The sequence below is a fragment of the Oenanthe melanoleuca genome, chromosome 11 (genome assembly GCF_029582105.1).
Source record: "Oenanthe melanoleuca isolate GR-GAL-2019-014 chromosome 11, OMel1.0, whole genome shotgun sequence".
NCBI classification, from domain to species: domain Eukaryota; kingdom Metazoa; phylum Chordata; class Aves; order Passeriformes; family Muscicapidae; genus Oenanthe; species Oenanthe melanoleuca.
In genome coordinates, this window is record NC_079345.1 from 7,786,036 (window position 1) to 7,798,995 (window position 12,960).

General features: G+C 45.1%; 1 protein-coding gene across 1 annotated transcript in view; it reads right to left on the reverse strand.

Annotated features, from left to right (window-relative positions):
• Nucleotides 1-12,947, reverse strand: part of WDR59 (WD repeat domain 59) — a 47,945-nt gene extending 34,998 nt beyond the window's left edge. The window contains exons 1-6 of the mRNA XM_056501058.1: nucleotides 12,848-12,947; nucleotides 8,638-8,687; nucleotides 6,942-7,077; nucleotides 4,471-4,556; nucleotides 3,498-3,578; nucleotides 1,426-1,463 (exon numbers count right to left, since the gene is read on the reverse strand). Coding sequence (XP_056357033.1) covers nucleotides 1,426-1,463; nucleotides 3,498-3,578; nucleotides 4,471-4,556; nucleotides 6,942-7,077; nucleotides 8,638-8,687; nucleotides 12,848-12,901 — 445 coding nt within the window. The 5' untranslated portion in view covers nucleotides 12,902-12,947. The remainder of the gene's footprint in view (nucleotides 1-1,425; nucleotides 1,464-3,497; nucleotides 3,579-4,470; nucleotides 4,557-6,941; nucleotides 7,078-8,637; nucleotides 8,688-12,847) is intronic.
• Nucleotides 12,948-12,960: the final 13 nt, after the last annotated feature.

Below are 12,960 nucleotides of genomic sequence, written 5' to 3' on the forward strand. Positions count from 1 at the left end.
GTGTAGGTAGGAGAAGGCTGCAGTGCAGTGACCTTGAGTGTGGCCACTGGGTGGACCAGAAGGTCCATCTGTCAAAATACAGAAGGCAAAGAAACTGGATGATGGTCCAGATATGACTTATATGTAATATGAGGGACTCAGTCAAATCAGATGATGGGTGGTTATTTCTAATAGAAATAAAGCGCAGCTTCAGTTAATGTGGGTTGTTCAGGTACTGTAAGCATAATGCATCTGTTCATCCTTATTCTGCCAATATTTTTGAACCTTTTGAGCTATCAGAAAGGTGAGATTCATGAGAAAGCTAAACAGATCTCAGCCTGCTGCTATTCCCCACCTCCACTACCCACCTCCTGCTGCATGGTGAGCAGATTCATCCTGACAACCTGGCAAAAAGCTATTCTGGGGGATAAAAAGCTGCAAATAGACTGCCAGTTGATTGATTTGATCCCCTCACTGAAGGGTACACAAATGTCTGGACCAACATTTAACAGCATCAGGCACAGGAGGAAGTAGGGAAGCAAGGAAGATTTCTGGGCAGCAGGCTGCTGGGCTGGCTTAGCTGTGAAACCTCACTCCAGACACCAGAACTGACCAGTGCTTCTCTCTGACTCAGTAAGGTTTTTGCATTTCTGTGACAGAGAGGTTTGCTGGCTGAGAAGGGAATGGGAGCTGCTGCAGATGTGCAGCCTAAGGAGATGTAAGCAGCAGAGCATGAGAGTTACACATTGTAAGGATTGCTCCTGTACTGGGGACAGCAACTCAGGGAAAGGGTGTTTTGCTTATGATCTGTGACCAGTCCCAGCTCCAACCAGTGAGGATGGACATGCAGCACCTGCCAGCAGGTGGTATAGCAAGGGCTGGACACTAACCTTGGCAGCAGCCAAGAAAAAAGCCTTTCCAGAGCAAGCACAACCCAAAGATAGCACCTTGTATGCTCCCTGCATGTTGCAGGTGCCCCAGGGAAGCAGATACAGCCAGCTGGTGTATCTGTACCCAGCCTGAGTGAGTGAGGGGACAGGCTGGCACAGAGAGCCGCCTGGGGTATGGTTCAGTTCCTCAACTGATTCAACCGTACATAAAAGGACATGAGAAAATAACAGGCAACCCAGGATAAGCAGTGCAGCAAGGTGGTTAAGCAGGGAGAAAGTTCCATGTGGCTGTTCACCAGTGTGGGGGCAGCAAGTCTAAGTACCATAAGTGCCCTCCATGCCCAGGAACCTCAAGGGGCTCCACATCTCTTCTGAATTCTGTTTCTCTAAAAGGAGTTGTGAACTGGAGCCTCTCAGGCTGATCCTACACGGGACAGTCACATGGTGGCACTTCTGTACTTTGCCATGCCTGGCCTTGGAGCATGAAGGAAGAATAACAGTAGGGACATGCAACAACAATGTTGTTTAATGCCTACATCACACACGTCAGACTTACCAACAGCAGAGAGTGAGACCGTGGGCTTCCTGGTGTCTCTGAAATACAATGTGGCCACTGTGAGTACACACAGCACAGTCCAGCTTTCTCAGACAGCTCCCTGCTAATCCAGCATTAATGTTATTGCTGCCTTGGGACCTAATGTACCTCCTGCTTACCAAAATACACCAGCATTAAATAGAATAAAAGCGACCAGTTGGAGGACAACAACCATCCTGGAAGTGTTCAAGGCTGGGCTGGATGGGTCTTGGAGCAACCTGGTCTACTGGAAGGTGTCCCTTCACTTGGCAGAGGGATGGAACTAGACTTTTAAGGTCCCTTCCAACCCAAACCATTCTACGATCTTGTCTTGCCAGCACATGCAGAAGGAAGTTTAGGACAGAGGACAGAGCTGGACTGAACTAGAGGGAAGAGAAACATATACAAAGTGTGGCATATTGCAGCTGGGTAGGCAAGGAAACAGGGCTCACAAATAGTTGCTGCGAGAAGCAACAAAACAGCCTTTCCAAGGAGGATTAAAGGAACAAACAGAGCTGTGGAAGCACTCGACAAAAGCCACTGATGTGTTCGTCGAGCCTTTGCAGATCCTGATTCAAAGCAGATGGAGCAGTTACTACAGAGCAAAAATTCCATGTCTAGCATATAATAACAAAATTAGTAGAAAATCAGCCCAGCTGTGTGCAGACCAAATTCTGTCTACAAACCAAATTCCGCAGCAGCAGAAACCAGTGCAGCACCATGACAACTCCTAGCAGCCAGGGCACAGATCAAGGCAATAATTTACTTCTTGGCCTTGCTCCTCAGGAATTCACCTGCTCTTCCATGAAAAGTGACAGTGAAAATAAGGAATATTGTCATCAGCTTTTTCTGTTTGCTGAAAAGCAGAACATTTTCTGAAATGGACTGTACCTCTCCTTCTAAGAATTTCTGCCTAATCGAAAAGTTATTTTGCATGAAAAATTAAGTGGGAAATTTCCAGCTGCCCTTACTGCAGGGCTACCTCCCTAGGGTGTCATTAGAGACAGTCACTCCAGCAGGATGTTAATCTGCTGGAGGCCAGCAGTGCCAGGACCTCACTGCCACAGCAAGTTCAAAGCCTTTCCTAGCACAAGTGGGATGTAGAGGCTTTCAGAGACTGCCTAAGAAAGCAGTTCTAGGCAAGTGATACAGGCAGACACAAAACAATGGAAGGGCACAATAGAGTTAAAGGACTTCTGATAACAACCTTCAGAGATCTCTATTCTTCCTGCTCGGTATTAAGATAGTATCATATGAAAACAACCAGCAGTTATTGTATCTCTATGTCTTTTAATTACACATTAATAATATATTGTCATTCTCAAGCACCATTTAACCAAGGATCTAAGTGCTTGTTCATAGGAACTAAGCAAGCCTCTGGGTAGCCTGGTGCAGTGGGGTTATATAATTATCCTCCCATTATAACTAAGCAAGGGAGGCAGAGAGGAACAATGTGATTTGCTGGGGGTCATAAAGAGTTGTACAGCCAGCAAGAGAACCCAGCAGTCCCAATGCCAGTTCTTTGCTTCTCAGGTGTAAAATCTGGGGCTTAAATCTGGACGTACAATTAGAAATATTTGCTACCCTGAAAATATTCACGGCAGAAAGAAGCACCAGGAAACAATGGAAGGTACAAAAAGGAAAACCTTCCTGAATACCACTGTCAGTTTTCCCACCACTGAGGGAGAACCAGCAACAATTAATAAATTTAGTAGAAAATGGCTATAGGATCATGAAATGGTGCTCATTAACTGAGCTAAAAAAAACCCCAACAGGTTGAAGAACATTCTTGGGTTCCAGGAAAAGCCCCCAAGGAAATATCTGAAGTGGGCAGGGAGTGAAGCCAGGCAATTGTTGCTTAACCACTCTACTGACCATCACTGACTCTGAACTGGCTTGAAAACATGGGAGCAGAAGTCATCAAGAAGACAATGGGAAGTAGCTGAAGTCCCTGTAAGCACAGCACCCATTAGGGTGTGCCTTGCCCCGCATGCTGATAATTATGGAAAAGTCCCAGTGATTTCCCCAAAATGCAGAAACATACTGATTCTTACTTGATGTCCCAGATATAGATGTATGTGTCCACAGAACTGGTGACCAGGAGGTCTGGCTCAAACACTGCCCAGTCCAGGTCACTGCAAATGCAAAAATCAAAGATCAGTAAAGAAAAGCACACGCAGAGTTTGCATCAACTTCCCACAAGCTGCCAGTACATTCTCCAACAAATTCACAGCAACTCCATGACATCTACTGAAACTTTTAAAGTAAAAAGCAAGATCTTAATAATTTCTCTAAGTAAATTCCAAGAAGCAATGAAATGCTTCTAAGTAAATTCCAGTGAAGCCTCCTCCCAGCTCTGAACTTTACAGCTACTGTGTGTGTGCTCTTTCCCCTCCAGGCAAAGGGACACTGTCTCAAAGAGTTCTCAGTAACCAATATCCTTGGCATCAACCCCTCACTCTGGGATGCCTCCCTGTTGGGAACACCAAGTGCACCTGGGACACAAAGAGCCTCCAGTCAGCCCAAACAACTGTCATTTCAAGGGATGCAAATACTTCCCACAGTCAGCAGCTTGAGTAAAAGCAGTTCTTCAACTGCATTTCCAACCCAACATTGAAATACGACCTTAAAACAAGAGGCAAAAATCTCCCCTGCACCATTCTCTAAACTTGGTCTTTGGGATTACCTGCCTTAATTAAGCCACTATCACACAGAAACACAGCTGGGATTCAATTTAATAAACATGCTGTTTCCCAGATGATGGCTGCTGCTCTTTACAAGGACAGCAGCCCAAGGCAATGACATTCAAGCCATCAAGGGCTAAGCTGATATATTGGGGGAGCCATGAGAGGGTGAGCCACTTCACACATGACATCATCACCAAATGGGAAGGCAGTCCAGTCCAGAGAGGTGTGTAAAAACAGGCTCAGAGCGGAGCCTGAGAGAAGGCAGGACCAAAACATTCAGCTTCTATGAAACAATGCATTATTTTCCACTGAGCAGTCCACAGCATAGCTTGCTCTTCACCTGATCACACGTGTGTGTCCTTGCAGAGATGTGCAAACTTCCCCATTACCTTCCTTCCACTTATACAGGTCAACACGCTGATTGCTCTGCAATTAGACGGAAGAAAGGAGAGACAGTCTCAGGCCAACAGATAGGACATGGATCTGTGTGTTAGGACCAGGTTCCCTTCACTTTGAACAACCTCAGTTAACAAGGAGGCATGCTGTGATTAGCAAAGTCCTTGCCCAAAGCAGGAGAGCAAAGATGAAGTACAGACTGCAAGAACTTTCAAAAGCTTACATTTTTTAATTACATCCACTTAAAACTGGAGATCAACTAGAATGGGAGAAAAAAATCACACATTGCAAAATCTTTCCATGAAATTATGTTCTCAGAGTCTTTATTTCCTAACAACATGCTGTAACTGCAGGCAACAGGCAGACAAATTCTCTCTGCCAGTCTGTTAGATTCACAACTGGAGTTTTTGGTGAGGGGGATGATGGATTACCACTGGTTGTCCTCAGCATTCTCTCAATTCCCTTCTGAGATAATCAGGGCCATTGCCAAACACAAACAATAAAGTCTAATGGCTTCAGGGTCACCTCCTCAAGGGTACTCCCCCCATCCTTACCAGCCCAGGAGAAAAGCTTAAGTGTTTATCACCAGCTGTAAAAAACAAAGGAAACCAGATGTATCAATGACAACATTACTTAGCATTCCTTCACTCATTCCAGGAATAAATCCTTGCCCAAATGAAGCCACACACAAAGTCACTTGAAACTAGTTATTGTGCTGTAAATTCATCTTCTGTCTCAATCAAGGTTCACTTCAGGCCAGATCAACTCTAATCTTTCTGGGGCAGGAAGTGCCTTTGTGGGTGCATACAGAGTGCCAAGCACAGTGGATCATAACTGGAAATTCATGCTGATTTTGCAAAACCAGAAAGAACACGACCTTAAATATTATTTTCATGACCCCCTTGTTTTCATACTTTTAGGTAGATGAGGGAAAAGATAAGAGACTTCATAGAAACATTCAGCTATTGAGGTTGGAAAAGACCTCTAAGATCACCAAGTCAAACCATTCCAATTTTTGTGGCAGTTTTTTTTGTGGAGGTGGATTTTCTTCCTATCCCAAAACTGCTTCATGTGAATTTCAACTTGCAGATAGATAAAACATCACAGCTTTCTTTGAAATGGAAGGTCTCATTCCAGCTCAGCAATAATATATGACATTTCTCTAACTGCTCACAGCAGGGCTGCACAAGAGCTTAGGGCAAGAAAAAACTCATTGTATGTTTCTCATCGACAGAAGTATTTAAGGGGTAGAGTGAAAATACCCAATGGGATTTATCCAGGACTCCAGAAACGAGACACAAGATAATGATCACCAGAGAGACTGCTCCTCTCAACAGGAGCATTTTCTAAAAAACTGATTTTCTTAAGTATCAGTATTCACTTCCAACAATTTCATCACTCCTTTGTTCAAGAAGCTGTCGCCACACAAAAGAAAAAACAAGGATCTAGGATTGAAAACAACAGCATTTCTGAAACAACAGCTTAGGAGTCCCCAAAAACATGCTTGAGCCAGAGGGCAGACACAGCCAACAACAGGCAGTGGCTCCCAGCTGACAGCACCAGTCCACTTTTAAAACTGCCTTTAATTAAAAACATAGCCAATCAAGGAAGCCAAGGGAACAAAAATCCTAAGAAACCATCTTCAACTAGGTGTTTTCTCAAAAGAACTGATTTGTCCATCCCCAGCTAGTCCAGGACTCTGAGGCTATGAAAGCAGACACAGCACAGCAGAAAAGGCAGCTCACCCTGGGAACAGTCTGCACCTGACTGATGCCAATTGCCAAGGTGCTGTGGGTGATGGCTGAGATTTCCATCAGCAGGGTTCAGGGCTCTGGGTGAACAAGCTGCAGAGCGTGACAGACCAAGTACAGAGCAGAGCCAAAAACTGCACTTGGTCTCACACAACCATTACTGCTTCTTCAGCCCAACACACTGCCTCATGGAGCTCCTCACTGATCCAGTCCATGCCCAGCTGCAAACCCCAAGCTGCAAGCCAGTATTGACCTGTGCTATTTACAGACTGCCTGCTGCACCACAGCCGAGCAGCAAGGCAGGGAGGTGAAAATAAAACAGCACAGAGCAAGAAATTCAAGAAGTGCACAAATCTCAGACCGGAAATGAGAAAGAGAGCACCACCCTCTAGAAAAGGACCATTTGGATGCTTGATTTATTTGGCAAAGTGTTTTTTAAATGACAAGCAAGCAAAACTAGATTCAACCCTGACTGCTCAATAACCGAGAGCCATCAAGCCAAAACCTTGCTAGTAGTAAATCAGTTAGGCCTTGATCTTGCAATGTGACTTGCAGAAGCATGTCTGTGCCAGCTCCACACAGCCTTCCAGCTCTGCAGAGGCTCAGCCATGAAAGAAAGATCAGGGAAGATGATGAGTTAGAGCTTTTAAATGAGTGAACTTACCGAAGCTGCAAAGTAGTAGGCGTAGCTGTCGTGGGGGTTCCACTGCACTGCCCCAATGTCCCACTTGCTCTGCCGGGAGATCTTCCTGTGACCCTCATTTGGGGCGTCCAGGTTGACAATGTAGAGGAAACGGCGGCTGCAAGACACACAGACACAAAGGGGCTGCATCTCACAGGACTGATCTCAAAACCCCAGGCTCACATGAAGCTCACAGCCTTGTGTCTAGAGGCACAAGAACCAAAAGAAGAGAAGCATTTCACAAGACAAGTGAAAACACTATTCGTGAAAATGCTACATTTGACTAGATACTTCAAAACTGACTTAAGAAAAACCCAAAACCCCCCGACAAAAACAAGACACAGTGAAAGTAAACAGGGTTTGCAAATTTGATAGCTTACACAACAGAAAAATCCAGATAATTTGTTTACAAAAGGAAGTGCTGGAAAATGGTGCAAACACATTCAAATAGGCTTTGCAGGCCTCACGCTGCAGCAGTAGAGCCTAAGTGGCACAGGCCTGTGAGTCCAATGCAACAGCTTCAGCCTGGATGGGTTGCTCTGAGAGAGAGTTAATGAGCCTTGACAAAGATAATTATACGTGGGTGCTTCTTTCCACACCAGTTTGAGGGCTTGGTTCCACCGACAGTACAAAAACACCTGCACAGAGCTCATGCTCAGCTGCAGCAGCTTCTTAACGTGGGTGGACACAGTCCTGCACAGATTTGGTTCCATTACTTACCTGAGCTAACTCTATATGCAGCAGAAATAATTCTGCGTGATGGCAAATGTGAGCTCACACATCCTGCTGGATGTGGCCAACTCCCCACAAAGCAAGGTATCATCCTGTGTGATTCATCTTACAAGCAAGAGAAACTTCCCAGAAATAATTGTGCGCCAGCTGAACCCTATGGAAGACCAGCATCAAAACATAATGAACCCTACATAATTAACCACATGAGCATCATCTCTCAGCTGCAAAGTGACCATACAGCTGCTCTGAGCACTGGCCATTCCTCCTGTTACTGCTGTGCAGCACTGCCAGACTAAGGGTTCACACGGAAGCAAGCACCACTTCGAGCTGTACCAAAAAACTTGGGTCCTTGAAGGCTGACCAAAGATCAGCTACACCCACATGATTCTGAAATGAACATCTTAATTGGTGTGGCAATTGTGTCACTGACGGGGAACAGGAATAGCTGTTAGTACTGAAAAGCAGGAGCTGGAAAGGCACTGCTGAGCTGGTTGAAGATTTGCCCTGGAGGTGGATACATAAGACCAAGCTCTCCTGGAAACCTGAGCAACTTGGAAGTCTGGCACCTACTGTTTTGGTGACTATCATCCCACACTGAACCAGTAGAGAAGGTCAGAGACCCTCATGGGAGTATTTTGTTAGGAAATAATCTAATCCATACTTCAAGACAATCCAAATAGTACTTCATGATGCTGATGCTCCATCTCCCATATGGGGATTTACCAGGAAAGCTACACCAGTATTTCACTGTGCTCTTGTTGCTGTCTCTCCACTCTGTATCCCACTGGGAACATGACCCAGAATCAGTTTCATTAAGTCTTGGACAGAATTCAGCTGCACCTTTCTGAAACAATCCATCAAGCCTCCAGCTGAGGTCAGCCTGAAGGTTGCTGGTCTGGCTTGTGGAAATGACTGTCACACTTCCAGCAGGGACTGTCACACTCACCCCGAGAGCACAGCACGCTGTCCCAGGCAATCCACCGACATGGCAGTCGCCTGTTAAAGAGAAACACAGAACAAAACTAAATAATGCCTGTCAGGTCAGCTGCTCATTCGAACACATGGCTTTAGGGAGGAGTTCAGGAAAGTAACATCCCCTTAAAGTAGCACAGGGGGGCAATGGGTGTAGTGATTGATTTTGGGATGTAGGACAGCACACAGAAACATCTTTGTTAGCATAAACTGAAGACAAAACCTGACAGACAACATTATGAGTACTAAGATCTTGCTCCCTTCTCCCTGCTATGGCAATCACAGCTGTAGCCTTTCAATCAGCAATCTCTAATAATCTGTATTAATCAGCCTCTGCTCCTGCTCAGGAACTTTCTCAGTCTCTCTCTTTCATTGCAGGGCCAGATTTAATTATATATGTACTGGGAGATAGAAGTGCAACCATTTGCGTATGGCTGGTCTCCAAAAATAAGAGATGGCCAAGAGGCATCAGAATTTACTTTGCCATTGATTGTAAAGAAGGCTATGAGAAAACTTAAAGGCCATTAGAAAAAAAAAAAATTAAAAGGACTGTTTAGATATTGTCTCTGCCTCTTTCTGTGCAGAACGAACTGGCTGATCATCTTGTTTAAATGCCAAGAGAATAAAGGAAAATTTTACTTGGAAAGCTGAGCAGTTCAGCCCATAACATACATATGACTTCAATAGAGTTTTGAGCATTCACAGTACAAAATCAGAATATGCCCCACATTCTTCACACTAACTGCTGTCATCTTCAAAGCCACCTCTCTGAAGGCTCAGGATGTATCTCCTGCTGCTGTTCAGGATTTTAAGTGCTCTCAGTGTGCATGTAACAAGACTTCAGGATGTCCTACAGTTACTACTTAGAAGCATCACTAAAATGTGACAGACAAGACAGAAATCCCACTCCACTTCAGTCGTATCTGACAGGAGAAAATCCATCACAAATTCTGAGCTTTTTCAGCCAGGGCCCACCCCCTCCTTGCAAATACCCTAACAGAGGGAAAAACAACATCAGGGACCCATTCTTCTCTAGAGACCCCATGGCAAATAGCTACAGCTGCCTGCAGAGTTTCAGCAGGAACTCATGGTAAACCAAACCTCATTTTGCCACTTATACTGTTCCAGGAACAACCCCCTTTCATTACTTTTTCCTAGGCAGCAAATCCAATCTTCTGGCAAGGTTTCCCTACTCCTGAAGTTAATGCTGTATATAAGCAGCTAGTTTCAAAATTTCTAAATGATAAACAAACAATTCCAGGTTTCTAGGCTCCACAGCACCTTGCAAAACACAGAGCAAAACCTACAAAAAAGTAGGTTACTAAATCTATAAAAAAAACCCAAAAAACAACAACAACCAAATAAACAAATCAACAGAAGAAAGAACTTTTCCCAGATGGTACATATTTTTCTTCTGAGAAATGAAAATGAGGATCACTAAAGCCACTACAGTAATCAGAGCTTTCTCATGTGATGAAGGGCTAGTCAGGAGACATATTTCATATAGTTGGGGCCATCTTTCCTCTAGACAGAGAAAAAACATGTCAATTTAAAGTGATTGATAATTTCATATACAAGTTTATTTTTTCTAGTGTTGGCACCAGGATCTCATAAATCCTTACAAATTGTTTTCAATAATGAACACTGGTAAACTGTTTTTTTTCCAGGCACCAAACATCATAAAATGTAATGAACAATCAGAATGAAGTAAAAAGTTTCACATGTGAGGCTGCTACTCTGATGGGTCACAAATTAAGTTGTTTTACAGCAACAAACAGCTTCCTATGATACAAGAGTCTTATCTAGGCACAGGGAAAAACCAAACAGCTGTCATTTAATGTGCTTGGTATAGTAATATGTCAGTCTTCACAGCACAACCTTCCAGAAGGGGGGAGTTGAAACTGAACAAACAAACCTGAAAGCAGTTTTTATCCTAAAACAACACTGTGGATACCTAGAACTGCTGTTCATGAATAACAATGACATGAGTAAGCACAGCAGGAACACTGCACATTTGAGAACCTGCTCTGAACCCACAGCCCAGGCAGCATCTTCTCAGACTTCAAGCATCTACGTTGGCATTTCACTTAATTTCTGCCAGGCAAGCCAAGGAAAACTCCTGTTTATAGCTGAACTTTCATTATCTTCCAATTTAGCTTAATTCTCTCCACCTGAGAGGCAACACACCAACCCAATTTGACATGGCTATGCTGCTTTACAAGAGCTGCAAACTCTTAACAAGTAATACCAGTTCCCTAACCTCCCATCCACACACTGAGTTGCTACAAATGGTTCTATTTCAGCACTGGGTGAGTCTCACTCTGCTCTTGATAGTGCCAATAGCCCAAGAAGAGCCTGTGGGTCTTGTTTAAATCTGAGAGTACACAGACTGCCACCTCTGTCAGCTTGTACAGAAAAATGACACTTGTAGGTGACACAGGCCCCAAAACACACAGTGATTTTCTGATGTGCTACAGGTTGGGTGCTGTAGCTTTCTCATGACACATTCCAGCATGGTGAATAAAGACAACTGCAGTGTTTGTAGAGGTGTACTGGCTATGAATATAATAGCTGCCTACTCTTTTAATTCTTGTTTCCATTTAGATTGCTTTTGGGGTAGAGATTTTGGAGCTAGCGTGGCCTACATGCAGAGCTCAATATTGGTATTGGATTATTTCAGCCAAGGTGCTCCAATTTCTCAAGCTCAGGTTTCCCACCTGCAAAAATGTTCCTGCAGACTCTTAAAAAAAAAAGCTCAGACACAAATATATAAGCAAGTTTAGCCTGAAGCAGCAGTCTGGCAGCCCCAGCCACAGCAGTTCTCTGGTTTCATACAGGACAGCAGGCAGGGCAGAACAGCTCCAGGGAGATCACATCAGAGTAAAGCAGTGACTGAAACCCCCACGTTCACCTTCTGGCAAAGTTTATGCCAGTGCAGGAGTGACACTGAAACCAACTGCTGCAGCATGGGATGGCAACACCTGTCCCTTCTGCTCCCACACACCAGACATTATGAGTAAGCAATAAAGTCATGGGGCCTTCTATCTCCTGAGCCAGATGCAACATGGATCTGTGATGTAGGAAGATGTACCCTCGTATCTCATTACTGGTTTCCTGAGGGCAGATCCCCAGTAGCAGATGAGGCTGCTTTAATGCTTCTGGGAGGAAAACTAACACAAAACTTCTGAGATACAAAAGCAAAAAGTTGTGTGAGCTTACAGAGGGTAGGCTGAATGCAGAGCTCAGGATTCAGTGCCTATGTTTGCAATGGTGAAGGCAGAGGCGTTAGTGCTCCAGCACAAGAGGACAAACAAGACAAGAGAGCTTCCATTCTATTTTTTTTTTTTAATCTCTCCGGGTTTCCTGCTGAAGTAGTTCATAGCTCATCCACTGTATCTAGCTGTGTGAAGTAATTGCAAACACCTTATACCTTCCACGTTTCTTAGAACAGAATCATAAACTCCTAGAACGGCTTAGGTTGGAAGGGACCTTAAAGATCATCTTGCTCCAAATCCTTCACTAGGCTGCTCAAAGCCCTGTCCCGCCTAGCCATGAACACTTCCAAGGATGTAAGAACAACTTCTGTAACAACATGTGAGCAAACTCTGAGCAGAGTTCTTCTGTCGCCATCAGCCTCAAAAACAAAACCTGACCTTTTGCTATTTACAAAAAAATATAACCCACTTTTTATTTTAATCGAACAACACACAGCAATTTATTTAGAAGTGAGACGGTAGCAGTAACAGTCTCCGGGAAAACTGACAGAGTCATAGAATGGTTTGGGCTGGAAGAGACCTTAAAGCCCATCTCGTTCCAACCCCCAGCCCTACACAGACATTTCTCACTAGACCAGGCTGCTCAGGGCCCCATCCACGCTGGCCTTGAGCACGTCCAGCAAAATGAAATGAGGAAAGACGTGTGGGAAGTGGCAATATCGGATATTAGTCCTGGAAACGTATTTTTAAAAAATACAAGCCCTAATGAAGATTAGAAGTGCCCCGTGAAATAAGGCGTTATCTCCGCGCAAAAGACTCCAGACCGCCTCAGCCCCGGCCATCGCCGCCGAAAGGCCCCGCGGGGCCGCCGCGCCCTCCCGGGCCGGGACCCCCCCCGTTCCACTCGCCACGGGCCGGCCGGGGGCTCCCCCGCGGCGCGGTGATGCGGCAGACCCCGGGCCCCCCGACCTGGGCGTCGCGGAACTCCACCACCACATTCTCGCTGCTCCAGCGCGCCGCCATCTTGGGCCGCCCCGGCGGAGCCTGCGCGGGGCCTGCGCACTGTGCGGCGCCGTGCGGGG